General features: G+C 36.4%; 4 protein-coding genes across 4 annotated transcripts; 2 read left to right on the top strand and 2 right to left on the bottom strand.

Moving 5' to 3' along the window:
* The first annotated feature begins 1,845 nt into the window (after positions 1 to 1,845).
* Positions 1,846 to 2,490, top strand: LOC114536714 (uncharacterized protein K02A2.6-like). Its single transcript, XM_028558067.1, has one exon. The coding sequence runs from the start codon at positions 1,846 to 1,848 to the stop codon at positions 2,488 to 2,490; it is 645 nt and encodes a 214-aa protein (XP_028413868.1).
* Positions 2,491 to 17,413: 14,923 nt separating this feature from the next.
* Positions 17,414 to 19,384, top strand: LOC114536735. Its single transcript, XM_028558084.1, has 3 exons — positions 17,414 to 17,629; positions 18,080 to 18,366; positions 18,911 to 19,384. The coding sequence occupies exons 1-3, from the start codon at positions 17,467 to 17,469 to the stop codon at positions 19,148 to 19,150; spliced, it is 690 nt and encodes a 229-aa protein (XP_028413885.1). The 5' UTR covers positions 17,414 to 17,466; the 3' UTR covers positions 19,151 to 19,384.
* LOC114536713 (putative nuclease HARBI1) lies at positions 19,163 to 20,152 on the bottom strand (the record flags this gene model as incomplete). Its single annotated transcript, XM_028558066.1, has 2 exons — positions 19,582 to 20,152; positions 19,163 to 19,299 (listed from the first exon to the last, which is right to left on the bottom strand). Coding segments are annotated over exons 1-2 (708 nt in total), but the record flags the coding sequence as incomplete, so codon positions are not given.
* Positions 20,153 to 21,130: 978 nt separating this feature from the next.
* Positions 21,131 to 21,803, bottom strand: LOC114536736 (complement C1q-like protein 2). The gene is made up of 2 exons (XM_028558085.1): positions 21,743 to 21,803; positions 21,131 to 21,557 (listed from the first exon to the last, which is right to left on the bottom strand). Exons 1-2 carry the CDS (start codon positions 21,788 to 21,790, stop codon positions 21,141 to 21,143), a joined length of 465 nt encoding a protein of 154 aa, XP_028413886.1. The 5' UTR covers positions 21,791 to 21,803; the 3' UTR covers positions 21,131 to 21,140.
* Between the last annotated feature and the right edge of the window lie 3,707 nt (positions 21,804 to 25,510).

Raw genomic sequence — 25,510 nt, 5'->3', positions numbered from 1 at the left:
AGCATCAGATACGAAAATAATTATCAAAAATATCTATACCTTCAAAGTGTCACGCAAGGCTTTATTGTGTTTAGAGATATGCATATATAAACATAGCTGGAAAAATAGGAATATCAATAGCATTACATGGATTAGTGAATGATTTTTGCCACAAGACGCCTGAGTAAATATAATTTTCGCCCATTAGCAATCATTGACCGCATTTCCCTTTCATGTATGACATGTCGTGGGATTATATAAGTAATAAGGTGAAATATCTATCACCCTCTCAGAACTAATACCTGGATAAACAGTCTTAAGTCGTCACTTATCTTAATCGTCGCATTTTTTGAAAAAAAATGTGCGTGCTGTGGGGCATTCAAGTTCTTATGTCAATCAATTGTGTTAAAAATGTTGCTCGGTCAAGCATGTAATAGATTACGTCATCAAAAGCTCAATTCGATAAAATGAGAGTGAAAATAGTTTAAGTTGAAAGATATTGTTCACAGAGGTATTGTTTGTAAATTTTACTAGTTGTTTATGATAAATATTTTAATTTGTGAACATTTTTAGGTATTGATCGATTGAGCAGAAGACCAACTAGACTTGTGCGGCAACGCCTTAAACAAACAAGATACGAGAGCTGGAACGAACTTCTAAGACTAACCCGCATTTCTAACTTACAAAGCTGATTGGTTGGATAAGGATCAGTTCATTCTTGTTGCTGACGAAATCAGCTGGTGACATATTTCAAAACAAAATACGGGAAGAACTGACCCAGCACATACCAGGCGTTATTAATATCAGCGACGATATACTGGTATCGGGGAGAAATCAACAGGAGCACGACGAAAGACTAGAACTACTTCTTGAAACAGCGAAAGATAAACAGGTTACTTTCAATAAATCGAAGTGCGAATTTAGCAAAGACAAGTGTTTATATTTCGGGTTAGTATTCTCGAAGGACGGAGTAAGCCCAGACCCGGGCAAAGTTCAGGCAATCAAAACAACATCTCCACCACGGAATGCCAAGGAACTTAATTCATTTTTATGCACAGTGCAGTATAACGCTAGATTTATGAAAAGATTTGCACCTTCGACTGAAAAATTGAGGAGCCTTTTGAAAGACGAACATTTTAAATGGGAAACTGAACACCAGAGAGCATTCGAAAACCTAAAAAAAGGATTGTGTGACGAGACCAGCCTAGTGTACTTCGATCCCAAGGCGGAACACGAAGTTCACGTAGATGGGTGTCCTCTGGGGATATCAGCAACACTGGTGCAAAGAAGTGACAAAGAGGGACCGTGGCGAGTAGTACAATACGCAAGCCGCTCGTTGACAGATACAGAAAGCAGGTACTCACAGATTGAGCTGGAAACCCTGGCTGTAGATTTCGCATGTAAGAAATTTCACCTGTATTTATACGGAATACCTTTTACAATAATCACGGACCACAAACCATTAGAAGCAATCATAAATAATCCAAGACATCAAACCTCAATACGGCTACAGAGAATCTTGGTAAGGATTGTGGACTACGATTTCAAGGTAGAATACAGGCCGGGAAAGAGCAACATATCCGATTATACTTCAAGGCACCCGCTACCGCGTAAGGAGTGTACCAAGCAAGAGCTAAGTACAAGTAAGGAAGTAAAACAATATGTGAACTATATTCTCCAAAATGACGTGCCTATCTCGATTAGTATAGAGGAAATGAAGCAAGCTGTGAAAGAAGACCCAGCAATGAGAAAACTGTCGCAATGCATAAAAAGAGGACAAATGGTGAATACAGAGGATATCAGTGGATATAAAACGTATTCCAGGAACTGGCATTGGTGGACGACCTGATCATGCGAGGTGAAAGAATGGTAGTCCCAGACAAGTTGCAGAAACGAATGATACAGATTGCCCACGAAGGACATCAAGGAGTAGTACGAACTAAACAAATGCTCCGTGCACACGTCTGGTTCCCGGGAATAGATGCAGCAGTGAAAAACTACACGGACAAGTGTTTGGGATGTCAAGCAACTACGCCATTGAATAACAGAGAGCCACTACAAATGACAGAACTACCAGATGGACCATGGGAAAAAGTCAGCATGGACTTCGCGGGACCCTTACCAAACAAAGATACGATATTGGTAATGTGGGATCAATATGCCAAATACCCAGTAGTCGAATTCGTCACCACAACATCGGCAGAAACAACAATACGTGTGCTGGAACGTATCTTCACTACATATGGTACTCCAAAAGAGATAAAGACAGATAATGGACCACCATTCAACTCGGGAAAATTTTCAGAATTTGCAAAAACGCTGGGTTTTAAACACCGGAAAGTTACTCCAAAATGGGCCGAGGCAAATGGTGATGTCGAAAGAATGATTCAAATCATAAAAAAAAGTGCGAAGATAGCGAAAATAGAAGGAAAGAACATCCGACAGGAAATTCAATCAGAAGCTATCGAGACACGCCACATGGAAACACCGGAGAAACCCCCAACAAGTTGATCTTTGGGAGGGAACTGAATGGTCGTCTACCACCTCGAATGAAGAAGAAGACAGTATCTGATGCAACCATCCGACAAAGAGACGCAACTGCCAAACAAAAGTGCAAGGCCTATGCAGACAGCAGGAGACATACCAAAGCGATACACATCGAAGTGGGAGACAAAATACTTGTGGAGCAGGACAAAATTGACAGTTTAACCCCTCGTTATAATCCGGAACCGTTTGTGGTGATCGCAAGGAAAGGCTCGATGATAACAGCTCAGAAAGGAGAGACTATACTATGCAGAAATACAGCGAAGTGTAAACGTTTGAAATGCGCTGAGGATGAAGAAAGCGACAATAAATGGCAACCATCATTAAGTAGGCAGATGCAACCTGATAGAGAAGAGAGAGAGCCGACGAGACAGAGGAGCCCACGACCAATGAGGAATAGAATATCGACAAAGCAAACAATATACAAGGATTTTCATACATAATAGAGGGAAAAATATATAAGAGGGGAGGGATGTAGTGTCGTAGCAAATAACGATCCCTCAGTAACAAAATAGAACTAAATATGCGCATAATTAGGTACTCATGCGTACGAACAGAGACATATAAAAGGACAAATAATATATATATAAAAATAAACGGAATACGGAGTCTTCGAGTAAACAGTAATATTTTCGTTAGAAGTGTAATATATATCTAGAAACATAGGTGAATAAATATCGATACTAACACGATATCCTACAATGACGTGTGCAAGTTTCTCTTAACCGTTTCCATAAAAGGGCGTGCACAACACCCGAACCCTCAGTGTACCAAATAACGGAGTAAAAAGCATGTGAAACGTTAGAGAAGCTCAACTCTACTGAACTAACGATAAAGACACGACAGAAAACAACGAGAATCTGAAAGGACAAAGAATCCGAAGAGCAAGAGAAGACCAAGAAGACAACATTAATGAACATTTGTACACCACTGTCAAGATCCTACTACCTCGCGTAAATAGAAAATAAAAACTTCTTTTAACAAAAGGGTTTACTAGTGATCTAGACATGCATTGATGCGTGCATATATATAGGCAAAATGTTTTCATGTGTTTTAGAGGGAGTGGCAGGAAAACTGACCCTATAGAAAATGATTGACGAAAATAATTTATGCTGGACTAATTCATTACACATATACCGGCTTCCGAATTTGGTCTCTGATAGTTTTGTATTTTTCCAACTATATAGGAATTAGTCAGCGCGGCCAGACAGCATGTTTATAAAAACATTATAATTATGCAATTATGCATGCCTAATTGCGTGTGAGTTGTAAAAATCATTACAAAATTTATCTATATATTTATCTAACGAGTTTTTTCGTTCATAACGTAATTGCTAGCTTAAAGAATCGAATATTAATTAATCTTGTTCATGAAACCTTCGATTCCAGCTAGGAAAAATACTGAAGCATGTGCATTAAAATAGGTGATGAACTCAATTTCTTCTTATACGCTGTATGTGGGCGAAATGTTTAATGTTTTCCAGCGTTTAAGGGAAAGGGAGGTGAGGGAGTAGCAGAAAAACTGCTCCCGTTGAAAATACACCTTTACTGCGATGAAATATTTGATACTGTCACGTGACCAAATTTTCAGATTTTCGGACAACTTTCACAGATTGTTATTTAAATTATATACACGTGCGCGGAGTAAAAAGGCGAAAAAAAGTATTTGTAAAGCCGATCTCGAAAGTTTTTTTAGTGTGTCGGATGTGCGGGTTTATTATAACTCTTGCTAGTATATCCTAGCAAATATCGAAAGGCCTGATTGCATTTGCAAGAACGTAGAAGGTATATGTTATTCCTGACTATCTTTCGCTAAAATTATAAATATGGTAAAAAGATGTGCTTGGGGCACATGTAAAAGTGATTCAAGATATCCAGCACGATTAAAAAAGGACGATGGAACATCAGTGTCGTTTTATAGCTTCCCAAATGTGAAGAAATCGAAAGAAAGGAGAGAGATTTGGATTAGGGCATGTTGTCGAGGTGACAATTTTGTATATCGGAAGGACAGCTATATATGTGGTTTTCATTTTATTGGGGAGAATGGACCAACAGCGGAAAATCCCGATCCTATACCTGCTACGCACGGCTAGTAAATTTAAAGTAAGTTATTTATTTAGAATTCTGCGTACTAATAATCGGTTGTTTATAATAGATTTTCAGTCGATAGATGTTAGCTGTATTCATTTTCAAATATGTTTTGATTTATATTACTTAATTTTCATCCATTTTTAACAGATCGAACGGTTACGACGAAAACGAAAAGCACCAAAACATCGGCAGACTAATGGAAAGCGATTCAAGAATGAATGGGAAATGTCAGCTGCAGAAGCTTTACTTTCGTTAGGAGCAACAATGCCAACAAAGGATGTCCAACGCAAAAATAGCCCCGTTGAAAAGCTGATTGAAACATCTCGCACTGACCAAAGTTTCTGTCAAACACATGAAGTGGACCTCGAAAATGTTAATTCAAGTAAAAACACCTCAACAGAACAAGTTGAAGACCAGGGTGTCATGCAAAATGAAGGATGTGCAAATAAGGACAAGTTAAAGACATTGTTTGTTCAGAAAATAACCGAACCAACAAAATGTGCTCATTATACAGGTAACTCTATTTACCTGTTAAATATGTAGTAACAGATGCAAGAGTGACATCCCCAAACCACCCAGCAACTAGAACAATCATTCACTCAAAATTTTGGAGTTTGTTTTATTTTTTAGGAGAATTCATAATTACTTGGCACCCAACATTCAATTATTTAACCCGAATGATTTAACTCACTTTTACACTCAACTGAAAATACACACATGTATGTTTTATTTTCTTTCTTATTTCAGGGTTAAATTATGAAGTATTACAAGCTTTGTATAATCTTGTCAAGGAAAAGGCAAACAAGTTGTACATGTGGAAAGGGATAAAATGGACAAGGCTGAAAGGTGCTCAAAGTGGACATCTAAAGGTGATTACTAACAAAGTACCGGACTTAATGTGACTACATGTTTTCTTTTTGATGACTTTAATGTAAATATTGCTTGACATAAAAAAAGTAACAAATGGATATAGGAACATCATTGTTTCGTGGGTTGAAGGAAAGACCAATCTTATTTCCAAAATAAGATTGGATTTGATTAAGTTATGGGAGTAAACTGTAAAATTATAAAATGTAAATACCTACTTTATTAGATATTTATTATTTTTAGAACAAGTACAATTTGAGGAAACTAACCACATGGGAACAACTAATTTTAACTTTGGTGAGGCTAAGGAGAAAGCCAAGCATGGTGATGCTAGCTGACCTTTTTGATATTGCTCCTGGAACAGCCAGCAGAATTTTTATAACATGGATTATATATTTAGAGAAGGAGCTATCATTCCTTTTGTCATTCCCAACAGTGGCTGAACTAAATAACATTTGCATTCCAGCATCCCTAAGTGGAATTACAAACCTGAGAGGAATAATTGATTGTATTGAATTTTATATCGAAAAACCTGGCCGGATCTCAAGCCAAAGGTCAACATTTAGTAGCTACAAATCCAGGAATACATTTAAGTTGTTTATCTCAATGTCGCCTGTGCCACATATAAATTTTGTATCAAACTTGTACAGTGGAAGTATCAGTGATAAGGAAATCACTATACAATGTGGCTTTCTAGAACAGTTAAATCCTGGGGATGTCATTATGGCTGATAAAGGCTTTAATGTGCAAGATGTTCTTGCATTAAAACATGCACGACTGCTAGCCCCCCCAGTTATGGGCAAGGGCAAGATCTCATCAAAGGCGACAACAATGACAAGACGAATAGCCAGAGTACGTGTTCATGTGGAGCGAATGATCAGGAAACTGAAATGTTTCCAACTAATTAGAGGAGCTATACCACTTAACAATATGACCATATTACATAATGTAGATTAAATGCACCAAAGCACATTCATTTGGGAGAGGGGATTGTGTGTGGAGGGGGAGGGGGGAGAGGTTAATAAATTTCATCTTCTAACAAGTAACAGGATTGCAGACTTAGATACAGTGCAAGAGTTCATAATGCACATTTAGATTATTCATTACCTCCTGTTAATTGGTATAATCAAAAAATCATGTTTCCACATGTCTGGCTTAAAGAACACTTTGCATTCTGATGTCTGGTGTTTCTATAAGATTTTAGAATAAACAATGTACAGTATGTGCATGGGTTTTTCTCAGAACTGAACAAATGAATAGAATATTTCATGCAAAACCTTCCAAGCCCAAGGCATTTTCTTTTGTTCGTGTGTGTCTCATTGTAATTGTACACACAAAACCGCAGAATTCCCATAACCATATTTACCTAAATGAGTTGGTTCCTTGTTCCCCAGACAGGGCAGTATAAAAGTAAGTGCTCACAAATGGTATCTGGAAATCTTTGATATCCCTGCAATGAATATATCCTAATATAGTTAGTCCAGTTTATACAAGCTTCTGTTACCTTATTTTTCAATACTTGATAGATCTTTAAATATACGTGGAAAATAACACACATACTGTACCTTAACAGGATATGAACAATGTTATCATTGATCATTTGCATTGGTTCTAGACCATTTATACACGTCTCATAAATAGTAATGTCACCAACATTCATACTCCGCAACTCCTTAGTCACATTTGATATGGTTTTCACTCCAGAAACCTTTTTCGGAACATTTACTGGAAAAAAAACCATATTAACCCCCAAAGTTGCAAATGTTGTGCTTAAAATGGCCCTACTTTATTATTTTTTTCCAAGTGGGTTAAAATACCACCATTTTTCCTAAGAAGTGTCATATAAAGCAAAGTTACTCACCAGTTATGGCTGTGGCAGAATCATCTGTCAACTCGTGTACAATGACAGGCAAGATTTGTCCAAACCAAAAGCTTTCAATTGTTGTACACAAAGAAGCCACAAACTTGTCATCAAATGGTATTGATGTTACAAAGATACCTTTTTCTGTCCACACAACAAAGTCACTTATGCTTAGTCCACAGACAAACATTTGAAGCTGCACCTGGAAATAGTAAGGTGAAGTCTTTTCTAATGCGAATGTTTCTCCAACAACAGTCCCACCAATTTCTGGAGTTAAGAATGCTTCTTTAGCAGGTAGATCGCGATGTTTCCAAGGGCATTTGTATTCTACCACAACATCCTGACAACCAATATTACATTTGCATGTACGAATGTTATCAACACTTGCTCCAATCATTGGTTTATGCTTGCAAATCAGAAGTTCTTTTGAAACCAAACTAAGCTTATAGTGCTTCTTACTTTCCACTCTATAGTATGCATTTCTTGCTGAGTCTTCATGAACCAAACCCCATTCTCTTGCATTCTGTGGGTGAGCTGAAAGCTTTGGGGAATTCCAAAATGTGCATTTTGGCCGTGTGATATCTTTAACAAGATTGACAACACTACATTTTATATTTTTTTGCAGCTTTAGTTGAGCATTAAAAGCTCTTTTTGTTTTTGAAGCTGTTATAATACCAGCTTTTTGATGATACCATTCTTTGGTTCTCCATTGCTCAACTGTAGACGTGCTTATATTTTCTATTTCCTCATCACTTAATGAAATATTTGCTAGAAGGTGCTCAGCAGAAATTATTTTATGCAAGTCATGTTCTTTATGATACTGAAGAAGCTTTTCTTTCAAAATTCCATAATCAGACTTGTATTTTGTTTTCATATCTTTTCATAACACAAAATTAAAATTAACAAGACGCCGTTCTGGCGTTAACTCCGGCGCACGTGCCAGTCTTCAATATAGAGCTTCTGAACATAAACAATACAGTTCGCGTATTGTTTCGCATACATATTCGCATTTAGATGCCTTGCGAACCTAAATGTTCGATCGCGAAATTCAGAAGCACATCGCAGTATAGAAGTTCAATTGTTCAAAAATGTAAATAAACCGCATGATACATTCGCTTCGTCTTACACTTTGCCTTTGGAATTCGCGCTTATATATAGTTGTATTAAATCTTCGATCCTGTGCAAACTACGCGACGTGTCAACGCGCCCATACACGACCACATCATCTTGTTAAACGGCGAAATAGCAGCGATATTATTAAAATAGGACCGAGTCTACATGTATTAAATATATTCTTACCCCAATTCAATCTAAACTTAATCGAACAGCATAAAAAGAACGGTTTATTTGTTCCTCTTGGAGGAATTGCCATATCATGCGAGCGAAATCGAATCGCGCATTGGAAAATTAGCCAAAGCTGTGCACCACAACTCTTGGGAGATAAGACTGGGACGTAGATAAATACGATCACATACACTATTCAAATACTAGTATATTTCGCGCCATTACAGACTTGCGACGACGAAAAATAATAAAAAAAAAAATAAAAAAAAAAAAACAAAAACAAAACAAAACCGGGGCGAATTTTCAACTCCGTCGCTGACGCCGGAGTAATTATGAAGTTCTGTTTATAATATTTACATTAATAGGTAAGACTTCCCCTATGGATAAGACAAATATTTGGCCTTAACCCTAATATACCTTACTTTACTCTAACTTAGACAGTTGTTGTCATAATGGGTGCCACTTTTTAGTCAGTGCATGCTCATCAAAACCTGAATTGTTGTCATGTAGCTATGTGTTTCATATCCACATGCACATATTAATGTGGAGACCATATACATATCCCCAGCAATAATCCTAAATGTTGTAATATTAGTATGGGATACATAAAATATGGCATGGTGATACACACTGTTTACTGGGTTAAAGTACAAGACTCTCTAGACCCCTTAACAAATAAAATCATCTGGCATTAGCCAGCATATTAGCCAGCATAGAATACAAAAATAAAACAAATTTGTATATCACACCTTCAGGTTTTTTTTCTTCATGGTTCTTAGTAGGTTTTAAATTGGTTGTATTTTCGTTCGATGATTGATATAACTGTTGTAGCAGTGGAAGAACACAGGGTTTACTGTCGATCGACAATAGAGTGTTTGTAAATGTCTGGAGATCCTTTTTCGAAGGAGGACTTCTATCGTGCTCGTGCCTGACATCAACCTCAATACTTTCAGCATAAAAATGCTCGTATTTTCTTTTATTTTCAATTTCGGTCGGTCTTTTGTCAGATCTGCGTATTTGCAAGTGTTTTATATCACATGGTTTAGTTTCAGATGTTGCCCGTTTCACCCACTGACATGGACCTGATGTTACACTTTCACGATTATTGAGCAAATCTTCTAACGAATACATACAAGCACTAATGTGTTTGCATCCTCCATCCTGCCCTCCTTTGCATGTGCATCTTGCCATTAAAACGCTACCCCGATTGTTTCCTTTACCCTCCAATACGAACCAAACGTCATAAAATTTCTTGCCACCGTTTTATCTTTCATAGCTGGCCGTACTTTCCCAACATAAAGATGCATACCTTTATCTGCTAGTTTCGTTGTTAGCAATGACTCGACATAGCCTTCATCAAATAACCGATAATCATCAAACGATTTATATGCAGCAAGTCCCTGTTTGTCATATTCAGCAGAGCTATAGATCAGATAATTAAAAATATCGTACAAACCAAAAGACGGTGAATCTGTGAAGTCATTTACAACATCATGTAACAATGGCTGCTCGATTACCATATCATGAATAATATATTTTTTCCCTGCGTTCTCCGTATTTCCATATTCATGATTTGGATCAATGGGTAACATCATTTTTTCCACAGCTTGAGCAATATCGAGCAAAGCAGGCTTTAAATAACCGTTTACTGTAACGCCACGCATTTTTAAGTATTCCTTCAGTTCAGCCACAGTCATACTGGACACGCTCTTAATATTCTTCTCAATACAACCAGACATTCCGATATTCGCTTTGATATACAAGCAAGAGTTTAAATAAACCCACACACCAAAAAAACTTTCGAGATCGGTCTTACAAATACTTTTTTTAGCCTTTTTACTCCGCGCACGTGTATATAATTTGAATAACAATCTGTGGAAGTTGTCCGAAAATCTGAAAATTTGGTCACGTGAAAGTATCAAATATTTCATCGCACTAAAGGTGTATTACGTCCACTGAACATAGATTCTAAGCGAGGGTAAATTAATTATGATTTTTACACTGCACTCGATGCAGGTAAATTCTAGAGGTTTAAGGGGTCTTAATTTCAACTATCGGTCTTCCGGGTCAGACCGGGTGGAATAAAACCTACGCTTTTGCGATGCAGGTGCAATGCTCTTGCGACTAAGCTAATGCTGGAGGACCGATAGCTGACTCGTTTTTCAATTAACTGTTCCTGTCTTGAAATTGAAGTGTGTATAATTCCATTCGAAATTAATACCCTTTAAACCTTTATTTCTAGGCGTATTACGATATACTGAATTCGTCACATATTACATCACCGCAATGTGGTTGCTGATTGTTTTGTAATTTTTTCAACTATAGGAATTACAAATCTCAGTTCGTTCGGCCTGCATGGAAACGAAATACCTGCTTGCGAGTTGTGAAAAACAATAAGAAAAATTATTTTCCTTCAAGGCAAGTATTTTAATGTCCTCTACACTTTACTAAACACATAATTTATCGCACTAGTTAATTCGTTCAAAACATATAATTGGATCAAAATTAGAATTAATCTTGTTTATGTAATCTTGGACGCGAGCTACGAAAATTGCTAAATCATGTGCATTAAAATAGGTGATTTATTTCTTATCCATCAATTTATTACGCCGTATGGCCAAATGTTTTATTGTGTTTCAGAGGGAGTAGCAGGATAACTGATCCTGTGGAAAATGACGTCCATTGAACCAATTAAGACTTAGATTCTAAGCACATTAGGATACTAATTCATAACAGATTCCAATACCGCAATGTGATATCTGTTTTGTTCAACTATAGGAATTACAAAAGTCAGCTCATGCAGTCAGTCTGCATGGAAACGAAATGCAGCCAAGTGAGCCAACTTACCAAGGGGACGTTTAAAGCTCTCCATTCTCATAAAACGGTAGAGAGTGACACAAAATTGAGCAATAGTAAGAAGAACGAGGACTAGAAATACGAAATTTTAACAGACGACTTCCACGACGTAATTAATTTGGCGATCATCGTCTTTAAATAATAGATAACGTTCGGGTAACAATCGGCGTAGAAACCAGAAATGTATTCACCAATTTCAAGAGTCACATTCGACAATAATTATAGAAAAATTTCTATACCTTCAAAACGAATACTAAAGACCTAAATTCTTCTTATCTAAGCATTGCCTTGCATGCATGTATATAATTATAGGCGAAATGTTTTCATGTGTTTTAGAGGCAAGAAAACTGATCCTGTATTGACAATGATATTAATTCATAACACATTCAGGCACCTAAATTTGATCACGGATAGTTGTAATTTTCCAACTATAAGAATTACAAAAGACAGCTCGGCTAGCCTGCAGGTTTATTACAATATAATTATAAACTTATGCACGCTAATTAGTTGTGACAAGTATTACAAGATTCATTTTTCTTCAAAGAAAATACTAATCACCTCAAAACTCTCTTGAACGCATAATCGTAGTCATATAATACAAGTCACTTCATTAAACATAATTGTTTAAAAAATATATACTTAATCTTGTTTATCCAACCTTTCCCACGGGGCACCAGCCCATAAAAAGGCGAAACCTCTGCACGGTCCTTCCAGACAGCGGACATAAAAAGCATCGACGTTCCTTTATATAAAAATAACTCACTTGACGATAATTTAGCAATATTAAAAAGCCTCATTATAATATTGGTATTGTTTGAAACGTTACGTTTTCGTTTTCATATTTCCAGATTTCAGACCTTCAGGTTTTAAGTTAGCCGTTAATTCTAAATTCTTCCAATCTGAAGGACGTTTTCTCGTGCAATAATAAACACACTTGCAGGGAGTTGAGTCGGTGATTAACATACCGAAGAAGGCTGAAAGTGTCCCGTCTAAACTGCATGAGCGAAGATTTTCGATTATGGTCAATAATATAAATCTCCATAAAGACGGCAGGTTTTCTTTCTATATATATATACATATATATTCCTTCTATATGTGTATATATATATATATATATATATATATATATATATATATATATATATATATATATATGTATATATATATATATATCTATCTATATATATATATATATATATATATTATATATATCTATATATATATATATTATATATATATATATATATTATATATATATTTATATATATATATATATATATATATATATATATACATATTTTACTCATTCTTCGAATGGGTCCAGAATTGGCCCATTCGAAGAATGAGTAAAATATCAAAAACTTTTCGCATTTTTCTCGCTTCCATAACTTATTTTAGTTATTAAAATATATCCAGTGTATAGTAAAATTATCGTAAATTTCATTTCTATTGTTATTTTAGCTTAATTTTAGTGATAAATCGACGTATACTTTCTACCGTAATATTATGAAATAGCTCGTGCAAATTTTTCGGAAACAAAGACAGTCGTGAAAGGTGAACAGAAATCACTTGTTTGCCTGCTGCATTACGTTCAGTTTTAGTGAGTGTTAAACTTTTCCATAGCTAAACCTTCAAAACATCAAAAATACAGAACAAATAATCATAATAATACCACTAAACGTCGAATGTTGTTTTTCGATTATTTATTTTATTCAATGATTTTAGCGACTATATAAGCTGCAAAGTGATATTTGTTTTATCAAAACTCTGAAGTACACTTTTGAGAACTCTTTTTAAAGTTTAAGCGATGATGTAAAGCCTTAAACGGTCGGTTAGCTGCTTTTAAAACGACATACCAAGCTCGTACTTGTCAAAATAACAATGCATTCTTACAGCAAACACTGAATAAGCAAAATATAGACACCTACTACTTCAAAGATCATAAACGACGAGTCCTTCCTATATCACCAACTGCTTCAGTGCTGTGATGATCCTGAAATCTTTTATTATTTTTTGATATTTGACTCCACTATTTCAGTTTATGTTTTTAAAAAATAATAGGAAAAATGACGGTTAAAATGCTGACGTTCTCATGCATGCTCTCTTTTTGTCTTAGCCAATCAGCAAGTTGTAGTCGACCGTTCTTTCTTCGTTCAAATTTCGCGCATGAGCACAACTACCATGACTATTCAACGTTTATGACATTTGGGCAACTTTGGATTCGCCTATGTTCTGTCTGAATACCCGGGTGTAATTCCTAATCTCCGGGAGGGATTAGTACCCTCGCACTGCACTTCGCGCCGGCTCGGGGATTAATTGTAGAACTAGTAGACTTCGTAATTCGTTTATCACGTATATCGTAGTCGATGCATAATAACTCTCTATCATGATAATTTTTAATATATATTGTTTTAATGTGTACTTATTTTCTAATAAGTCCTGTAAAACTCAGCTTGTTACCTGCATGCCTCTCAGAGTTTTTAAAGTGCCTATATCACTCGTGGAATCTAAGCACTTTAATGAAACTCTAAACTCTATAATAAAAGTACAATTAAAGAGCTTATATCACTCGTAAGATCTTTATGCATTTGAAAAGAACGTAAAAAGTTAATTAATATAATTATTAAAAAACATTTTTTGATTTAGTGCAATAATTTCGAAAATACAAGCCTCTAAACTATCTGCGGTTCCTGAGTCCCAACCTCCTGGGTTTAAACACGGCTATTCAATTTGAAACTGCCCATTGTTTACAGGAGCCTGGGACTCAGGAATTGCAGGTAGTTAGAAAGGCTAGTATCTTCAAAAATATTGCACTAAATCAAAAACCTTTTTTAATATATTAACTAACTTTTTACATACTTTTCAAATGCATAAAGATTCCACGAGTGATATAGGCACTTTAACACCTAAAATTGCCGTTACCCTGGATGTTGCCCACTGTTTGACGACCTCTGGATCATAATCAATAGGAAATCCGTTTTACAACGCTTTGATGATTGACTTAATTACCTTGAGTGTTTCTACCTTCCGCCAACTGACTGTGTTCAAATGTTTATAATTTATACGCTTTGTATGGCTAAACTGCCTTATGAGCCTGAAAATATTTTTAATGTGCAACTGCAGAAAATATCCGGACCGTACGGAAAAATTCATACTAGGAATACGATAGACAATGTAATTTTATTTAACAAAATGTCTTGGTATAATTATTATATACACATCAATTCATCAACAATCCGAATGGAAATGTTCGTATGAATGTGAGCGATTTTATAAGTTCGTTAAGAGAACACGGCCAAAATTTTGGGCAATATATCTTTAAATTTGGCGGACTGCAGAAATACCCAAGATAAAAGATTGGGTTATAAAAACGTTTCTATAAACAGCTGTTCTATGATCTATCCATCTAGAGGTCGGCAAACAGTGCTACAAGTCTGTGGCTCTAACGTCACGACGTTTTATATTTTCACTCAATGTGTTTTATAGTAAAACTCAAAGGCCATAATGTATGGATTAAATGCAAATTAACGCGCAAGCTAACCATATATAGCGCACTATATAAAAACACAGCCATGAGTTATGATGTTATCCTCAGCTTCCTACCATGCAGGCACTTTAGTGGTAAAACATACACCGCTGCGTTCGGCATTTTGGATAAAGGACAGCTAACAAAAAGCGAGCGCGTGGTGCTTGGGGTGGTTTTGCTTCAGTGTGCATGTGGGGGGGGGGGTGCTTAGCGGGTTGGTGCCTATAGCAGAAAATTACCTTTTTCTCGCACTCTTAAACGATCTCTGAAAAATTTTTGTATTTTTGCATTTTTTTGTCATTAATATTTTTGCTGGAATCGACGGTCGTCGGGCTAGTTGGTAATATCATATGGACGTTTCTTTGGCTAAGTAACATCTGAAGGTAATTAGCAACATTAATTACAAGGTTTCTATTCATGACATATAAGATAAACTCATATCGAATTCAACGCTTTTTTTCAACTTAAGCTTGAAAGTGAAATGATTCTAAAATATTTAAAAAGCGGAGTATCTTTAAAAGCCTGAGTTTAATTATTCTACAACTCATTTAGCAAATAACATGTTGAAATCATTTTCTTTCAAAACCTTCCTTTGTCGAAACAATCCCAAAAACCCTCTCGCGTTTGCTTTTTCTTAACTGACCTCTATTATCATGATACTTGAATGTAACGTTGTATGTTTTTCTACTAAAGCGCCTAGGTATACGAGGGTGTGTTATCTTAATGTATGTTGTTCAGTTGTTTCCCGAACTATAGGGTCGCGTATCTTTGGCAGTTATTCTGCTCACTCTCATCGTGTGATTATTCGCTATACCCGATGAGGCGCGCGGGGCCAAGTTAGGCATTCGACGAGATTGAGCAGAATAAATGTTTTATTATATATCTACACACGCATGCACCGAATAAAACAGCTGTCGTAATTCGTAATTTGAATATTAACTAGAAATACATGCATGCAGCAAACCCTCGCCATTTTAAACGAAGCAAAATATTTCGTGCGCTACCCAGACCTAACTTTCTACGCTAATATTATGAAATAACTCGTGCAAATTTTTCGGAAACAAAGACAGTCGTAAAGGTGAACAGAAATCACCTGTTTGCCTGCTGCATTACGTCTGTGATTACGTTGCAGTTTAAGTGAGTGTTAGACTTTTCTATAGCTAAACCTTCAAAACATCAAAACAGCACAAACAATTATAATAACCATACAAGCACTAAACGTCAAATGTTGTTTTTTGATTATTTATTCTATTCAATGATTTTAGCGACTATATAAGCTGCAAAGTGATATTTGTTTTATCAAAACACTGAAGTACACTTTTGAGAACTCTTTTTAAAGTTTAAGCGATGATGTAAGGCCTTAAACGGTCGGTTAGCTCCTTGTAAAACGACATACCAAGCTCGTACTTGTCAAAAAAACAATGCATTCTTACAGCAAACACTGAATAAGCAAAATATAGACACCTACCACTTCAAAGATTATAAACTACGAGTCGTTCCTATTTCACCAACTGTTTCTGTGCTGTGATGATCTTTAAATCTTTTATTATTGTTTTAATACTTGACTCCATGATTTCATTTTATATTTTTAAAAAATAGTTTGCAAAATGACGGTTAAAATGCTGACGCTATCATGTATGCTCTCTTTTTGTCTTAGCCAATCAGCAAGTCGTAGACGACCGTTCTTTCTTCGTTCAAATTTCGCGCACAACTACCATGACCATTGAATGTCCAATCCATTTGGGCAACTTTGGATTCCGCTATGTTCTCCTGGGTCCCGGGTGTAATTCCTAATCTCCGGGCGGAATTAGTACCCTCGCACGGCGCTCTGCGCCGGCTCGGGGATTACTGAATACACTTTTTCAAAAATGCTGTTAAACATTTTAAAACAGAAAAAAAACTTTTTTTGACCTATACTTTTGCGCACTTTCATTCCAAAGTTTGTCGCCCTTTCGGCGCAGCTTGGTGTACATTTTACAAAACTTGTGCAGGGGCCGGTTGTATCAAAGGCGTTTAAGCTAAACGGCGTTTAGCTCCTATCCACCGTATAAATTTATTATCAGGCGGATAGTTAAACGCTCGATAAAATTGCGTTGTATGAAGGCCGTTTAGTACAGCGTTTAACTAACCTGCGGATAACTTTAAATTTATCCGGAGAAAACTGGAGAAAACCGGTTATTCTCGGTGGTTGCTAGGCGTTGCTATGCGTCCGAAGCGCGGGAAATTTTGAAAGCAAACAATGGAGGCTAAGCGAGCGAGAAAACCAAACTTTTCCGCCGCGGAATGTGCTTTAATTCTTCAGCTCGCTGAGGAAAATATCAATATCATCCGCGATAAATTTTCAACAACTGTTTCAAACAAGAAAAAAAGCGAAACTTGGCAAAGAATATGCAATCGGGTGAATGCGCTTGGGGTGGCGAAGAGAACTCCGAGTGAGTTAAGAGAGAAGTGGCGGGGGATGAAAGGCGAAGCGAGAAAAGACCTTGGAAAAGAAAAAAATTCTCACAAAAAAACTGGAGGTGGAAGACCCCATCAGCCGTTGAAGCCAACAGTCCAGCGAATACTTGAGTTGTTTGGGGATGAACCTAGCTTTTGTGGGATACAAGGGGGGATTGAATCAGGTGAGTGGTGTCATGCGCATAATATTACATAAATCAGTGAAATATATGAAGAGAAAGGCGAGCGTCATTGTAAACGTTGTTTATGTCATTTAAAACGCATATTTTGAATATATCGGCTATAAGTATGGTAGTTTGGAATGTTTAAATCTCTAAATGGCTTACAAAAGACGTACGTCGCATAGTATCTTCTTTCGACAGTGGAAATCCCTACTTTATACGTCGGTCGTGAGGGTCTGAAAGATTTCACTTGATATGTTCATATGTTTAATATAAAACACACATATTTTTCAAAGATAAGTACATTTGTATAGTTTTAGCTATAATTTTTACATTCAGTAGTCAGTGGCCGGTACTGCATTTACATATTGACACAGGTATTAGCAGTTCTCAAATATGGTGTTCAATTTCTAGACTTAGTTTTTGTAGTCAAATATTGTTTGATTTTTGTAGGAACAAATACAAATTGGGATGCCCTAGATGATCATACCATGGAGCTCCCTTTTGCTGAGGCATGTTCAAGTCTCCCTATTCCTCCACCTGCTGTTGGTGATGTGCCACCATCATTTCTTGAAAAGATTCCACTACCAGTGGTAACAGTCCCTCACCCAGCAACTGTTACAACACCTCCTGCAGATGGTGCAGCAACTATTACTATTACAACACTGCATGAAGCAGCAAACCCAACCCTACAAGCATCTGGCTCAGGAACACTTCCTGCAGAAGACCCAGATATACAGGTAATTGTGGATCAGCCACCCACCAAAAAGCAAAGAAAAGTGACCACACAGGACATCCAATTAGCACAAATGGATGTCCTTATATTGGAGAAGAAGAAAATTGAACTAGAAGTTCAAAATTTAATGCTAGTTCAGGAAAAATTAAGGCTGGAAGTTGAGATGTTGAGAGTTAACACATCATTTGAAAATTGAACAACAATGGTTATTGTTTATTTATTTGTAACATAACATTCATTTGCAAATATCAAGCAGGCTAAATATAAGTGAGTTTTCACCAGCATTAATATAAGAGGCTTTTTACAAATATAATAATATAGTATAATACTGAATAAAACTCACTTATTTTTAGAGGAATAAATTTTAATTAACACAATTGAATTGAATGCATGTATATACAATTTAAAAAATTAAGAAATCTTCAAATGTTCTATATAAACAGTTTTATTGAAATGTGAAATTATTTTATTAAAAGTATGTTTGCTGCAATATAATTTCGAATTGCTGCTCCAGAATCAATACCATTATAATTGTTGTCCTCTCTCAGGAGTTCTTCCTCTTCCTGATCAATTGGCTCATTGTGATCAATGGCAATATTATGCAAAACGCAACATGCGACAACGATGGTGCACACCCTCTCTGGACACAATCTTACTTCACCATGCAAAACATGAAAGCGTCGTTTCAGGACCCCAAAAGTCCTCTCAATAATACACCTTGTGACCCTGTGTGCTCGATTAAATCGTCGCTGGGGCTGTGTCTGTGGTTCTGGGTATGGGGTCATTAAATAAGGCATACAGGCATAGCCACTATCACCTAAGAGAACACCATTTTCAAAATTGGTCCCTTCTAAATTGCGGCCAATAGATGATGTTCTAAAAATGTGGCTATCATGAGTTGACCCAGGCCATTTGGCGACAATATTGGTAAATTTCCCTACAAGATAAAGTGAAAATAAATTTCATTTCTAATTTGAAGAGGGGGGGGGGCTTCATGGCATAATGTGAGTGCGTGTGTGATTTTCAACCTCTGATTTTCTACCAAGCTATGATGAAAAGTTGTTACAATTATTAATAATAAATGGACAAGTCAGAGAACAATATTGACTAATTTGACTTCCGGTAAAAAAAATCCATTCACAATCATCCCTATTTACCCTACGAGACTATAATGCGCCATATTTAAATAACTGTGGTATAAACAAAATATTTCCTGTACCTTTATGGTCGCAGATTCCTTGTACGTTTATACTGTGGACCCTCTTTCGATTTACGAAATCTGGCTCGTTTTCTGAAGGCGCCTGGATTTTAATGTGTGTGCCGTCAACACAGCCGATTACACACGGAAAGTTTGCAATCTCGTAAAAACCTTGCTTCACGATGTCACGATCTTCTTGTGATTGAGGGAATTTAATGAATTGGTTAATCTTACGACATAGAGCAACAGTAACACGACGTATTATTCGACAAACAGTGGCCTTATCCAAGCTTGCAAGAGTATCTCCGGTCACTTGTTGGAAGCTGCCAGATGCAAGAAACCGAAGTGTTATTAAAACTTGGTGGGTGGCCGAAACAGCGTGAGTACGATTAGTTGCAGGACTGATTTCGTCTCGTACAAGATTGGTTATGTAGACGATGGTTTGCCTACCGAAACGGTATCGTTTTCGCAGCTCATTATCATCATAATATTGTAAAATGTTGTCAATTTCACGTCTAAAAACTCTGTCCGCTCTTCTATTTACTCGTGGAAGTGCATAAAAATGGATTCCAGGTAATCTGTACAATGCCATTTTAGATGTTTTTTTTTTAATTGACAACGAATTTAAACTTTATCCTCCGGATAGTGACTTAAACGGTCTCAAGGGACCGTTTAAATTTACACGCTGGATAGGCAAATTTTAACCGGTGGATAGTGCTAAACGGATTTGATACAACGCTATTTCTCAAGCGTATAAATTTTATACGGTGGATAGCGAGTTATACGGTGGATAGCGACTTAAACGCCTTTGATACAACCGGCCCCTGATATCTAATCATTTTTCTGAAGATAACGTACATAAAAACAGATTTTGACAAATGGACGGACCCTAAATCTTTCAACCATTTTGTTTACGTTTCTCTTGTATAAACATTATGAGCTAATATTCGTCTACGGTAGCACGTCCTTCTGCACACTTTTGTCCTTGTGAATGTGTTTTTGCAAGTTGAAAAATGTCAGTATATATTGGAATTAGTGCTGCTTTCCACTTACGCGTTTTTCATGCGCATATAATTTCATATTTGGAAAATAGGTGAATAAATCAAAAGAAACAAGCAAGCAACGAACCTACAAATAAGCCAATCAATCAATCAAATAATCAACCAATAAACAAACAAAAAAACAACTAATCGACCTATCTATAAAAAAAAGCAACCAACCAGCCAACCAACCTACCAACCAACCTAACAAACAAACAAACAAAAAAACAACAAAAGCTCTCTAAATCATTTGACCCGTGCACTTGAAAGATTCGTGGACATCTTTACCGTGACCTTGCTGTTTCCTAATTTTTCACGCTTCTCGGAATATCGGGTTGTCAAAAACAAAGATTTGATGCATTTTCCCTTAAAAATTGTAAATTTTATTTGTTGAAACATTTCATTTTTGCACTTTGGTCACTTTTTAATACAATGTGATCATACATAAAACGTGCAAAATATTTAGGTTAATATATTGATATAGTAAGTACCATTTCAGGGAACGCAAGCATGCATGCGTGAATGAGCGCTTAATTCTGCTCATTGTGATTCTAGTTGGAAACTGGCTGAAAGAAGAAATCCACCGAATTCGGTATATCGACCGCTTCCATAAATGGAATAGGTACTACCGTTACGCAACTCAACCCAGAATGTGTCGCCTTTTGCCAAAACTACAAAAATTGTTTTTGTCAGTTGATCGTAGGTTTTGTGGTTTGCATGAATTTCACTGATTATATTATTATTCTTCATCAGCCTAACGCCAGAGTTGTATCCATCACGTTGAAGGTACGTTGCAGTAAACTGGTAAAGACCTGCAGTGGGAGCAGTAAATTTTCCGGTGCTTGGATTGTAGCCGTTTCCAATGTTTAAAGCCACGTCGTTGAATTTAATGGCGCCATCGGCGTAGTTAGGTCCGATATTACCACTTGTAAGAGTAGCTTGGAAAACGATCAAAGTCTAAAATTAATGTTAGGCTTTTATTGGGAGGATTGGCAAACCATGCTCAGTAATCCGACATCAAATTTCAAATTTCTTTAGCTTTTCTGACGCTATATAATACCCCCAAAAAAATAATCTTTTTCTGCTTCTTAAAGTTTTTTTCTCAGTTAATGAAATAATCAAGAGAGTAAAAATCACTATACCTGTCCTTGAATACCAACGCCTTTTCCATTAACAATGAAATCACGCATACCCTCTTCAAAATTTAGCGTCATACCCCCCTTCTATGAAAAAAAAGCGAATCACTTTATAAGTAAGAACTATGTTAAAGGCATGGAACAACTCTTTCAATGTTTTTCTTTAGAGAGAAAAGTTCTAAATCTTGTACCGGTGGACCATATTTCATGAAACCCAAATCGAAACATGGAAGCGATATAATGCAACAACTTACCAAGGGGACGGTTAAAGCCCCCCTTTCTCTTGCAACGGTAGAGACGCCAAATTGACCAGTGGTAACAAGCACGAGGCCAAGCAAAACGTAATAAATAGACGACAGGCAAGGCATTTTTTTATGATCTGTGTTCTTTAAAGCTTCCGCAAAATGTACTTGACTTTTTTTTCAATCAGCGAATTTATGTAAAACCGAACTGATATGATCCGCCATGGAAACAGTGACATATATTTATCTATTTTAAGCATCACATGTGACAATAATTATAAAAAATATCCATACTTTCAAAGCGCTTACTAATGAAATAGGCGAAATGTTTTCATGTGTTTTAGAGGGAGTGGCAGGAAAACTGCAGGATCCTATAGATAATGATTGACGAACATCAGTTATCCTAGACTAATTCATAACACATACCAGGGACCGGTTGTATCACGGTGGATAAGTTCAAAATAGAAAGCAAGTCTGCCGTTTTATTCAACAAGCGAACTAAATGTTTTTTACCCTAACACAAAGATACTGTTTACAACTACATATTCAGCGCATAATGATTCAAGTTGACTCATTCAAGAGAGTTGTAACAGTGTTATTTAATTTCCACTCATCCACCGTTTAAGCTAAACGGGCTTGATACAACCGGCCCCAGCACTTTAATTATGTCTGTGATACGTTTTGTATTTTTCCAACTATACAAGAATTTGTCAGCTCGGCCAGACAGCATGCTTATGACAATATAATTATGTACTTATGCACGCTTGCGTGTGGCGGAGTTTTGAACATCATCAAAATTTATCCACTTACCATCAAAGCAATACGTTTAGTATATTATCTTATCGCACGAGATTTTCCGTTCAAAACGTAATTGGTTGTATAAAGAATCGAATATTAATTAATCTTGTTTATGCAGCCTTGGAATTCAAACACATGCCAGCACCGCAATGTGGTCTGTGGCAGTTTTCTACTTTTTTTCAAAGTCAACTCTCCACCTGCATCCCTAGAACAATAATTATGTTCTCATATGCATGCACGCTGGTGAGTTGTGACGAACAAAATCCTTCAAAGGAAGTTCTATAATGTCCCCAATGCCCTCTTAAATGTATATTTTATCACACTAGTCATTTTGTTCAAAATATACAGGGTGAGTAAAAAAAACCTGACACCATTGAAATTCAAATTAGTGTAATCGGCAGTAATGAGACAGAAGTTGCCTAAAATATCTCATGGGTATACGAAGCATATCAAATAAGTGAACCATTGATTAAGTAGAACATAAAGTTTGTTCCCTTTGGGAGTTAAAAGGCATTCTATAAGCTCTGTAATAAAAAGGAAAGTGCATGGAATTAGTTTAATTGGTTTAAACACTTTCGCATTAATTAACCACGTTTTGTTGATTGTACACAATGGAAATTGTCAAATTCCAGCCATAAGTTCGCGGCTAATTTTAATTTCAAACGGGCATGGTAGAAAACACGGATACCGGATAGGCGGATACCGGATAGTCGGATACCGGATAAACAGATAAACGGATAGTCGGATACCGGATAAACGGATAGACGGATAAACGGATAGACGGATAGACGGATAAACGGATAGACGGATAAACGGGTAGACGGATAGACGGATAGACGGATAAACGGATAATATATTCATATGATCAGAATTTTCTTAATTGACAATGATTAAAAAAATGTAAAATGGCTCATCAATGTTTCGTATTCAATTATAAAAAGACAAGTATCGGAATGTGGTTCTCACAAATTGAAATATTAGTCAAGTTAACTTTAGTCATACTCATGCCACGTGAGTATTCATACCAAGGACAACCGAGGAGTAAAGTAGGTAATGTGTACTTTCACTGCAATTTGTCGTGCGTCAGGCGCAAAGAACGAAACTTTCATTTGTACCAGTTATGTCCAATCGCTCCAGCAATTCAAGCAAACCTCCAGTTTTATGGACATCATTTGAGGAATAATTTTGGAATTTGAGAATGCAACGGACATAAATTAGTATAGGGGCTTTATGTATTTTATTTGCTTTTAAAATGAACGTTTTGTTAGGGTATAGCGAGGACTTAGATAGCTATACTACATTGCGATATCCTTGTCTTAAAAAAATTTTGTGGCATGAGGCAACCTTGATCATATGAATAGATAAACTGGTCATTATTCTCGTACATTATTTTGTTATCCGTCTATCCGTTTATCCATCTTTACGCGTGGATTGTAGATGTATGTTTGTTTAATTCAAACTTGTTCATATGTTTCATGTATTAAGCTGGGGGCATGAGTATGACTAAAGTTAACTTGACTAATATTTCAATTTGTGAGAACCACATTCCGATACTTGTCTTTTTATAATTGAATACGAAACATTGATGAGCCATTTTACATTTTTTTAATCATTGTCAATTTAGAAAATATGATCATATGAATATATTATCCGTTTATCCGTCTATCCGTTTATCCGTCTATCCGTTTATCCGTTTATCCGTCTATCCGTTTATCCGGTATCCGACTATCCGTTTATCTGTTTATCCGGTATCTGACTATCCGGTATCCGCCTATCCGGTATCCGTGTTTTCTACCATGCCGAAAATTCCTGAAGCATGTGCATTGAAATAGGTGATTAACTTCATTTTTTTTATCTTTTTTTACGCTCTATGGCACAAATGTCTTCCTGATTTTCAAAGGGAATGGCAGGAAAACTGATCCCGTGGGAAATGACACTCATTGAACCGAGACATAGATTCTAAGCTTATTAGGATACTAATTCATAACACATTCCAACACCGCAATGTGCGGAAATCTGATTTGAATTTTTTTTCAACTACAAGATTTACAAAAGTCAGCTCCGCCAGCCTTCGTGGAAACGAAATGCGGCAGCTTACCAAGGGGACGTTTAAAGTCCTCCTTTCTCATACAACGGTAGAGAGTGACAGTGTGACACGAAATTCACCAGTAGTAACAAGCGCAAGACCTATAGAAATACGAAATTAACAGAAGACGTGCCAACATAATTAATTTGGCGACCATTGCCTTTAAATAATAGATAACGGTTACAATCGGCGATGAGAACAGAAATATATTCATCTATTTTAGGCATCACATGCGGCAATAATAATAAAAAATGGCAATAGTAATAAAAAAATCCATACCTTCAAAGCGTTTACCAAAGAACTAGGCATTGATGCATGTATAGGCGAAATGTTTTTATGTGTTTTAGAGGGAAAAAAACTGCATAATGCTATAGAAAATGATTGAAGAACGTCAGTTATCCTAGACTAATTCATAACACATACCAGCACCTTAATTATTTCTTTTTTACGTTTTGTATTTTTCCAACTATACAAGAGTTTGTCAGCTCGGCAAGACTGCATGCTTATGACAATATGATTATGCACTTATGCACGCTTGCGTGTGAGTTATGAACATCATTATAAAATATATCCCTTACCATCAAAGCAAGTCTAGTATATTATCTTATCGCGCAAGATTTTTCGTTCATAATTAATCTTGTTTATGCA

This window comes from Dendronephthya gigantea, unplaced genomic scaffold (genome assembly GCF_004324835.1).
Source record: "Dendronephthya gigantea isolate DGI-Jeju-01 unplaced genomic scaffold, DenGig_1.0 000143F, whole genome shotgun sequence".
NCBI classification, from domain to species: Eukaryota; Metazoa; Cnidaria; class Anthozoa; order Malacalcyonacea; family Nephtheidae; genus Dendronephthya; species Dendronephthya gigantea.
The sequence above is the reverse complement of the archived record's forward strand: the minus strand, read 5'-3'. Positions and strand labels throughout refer to the sequence as shown.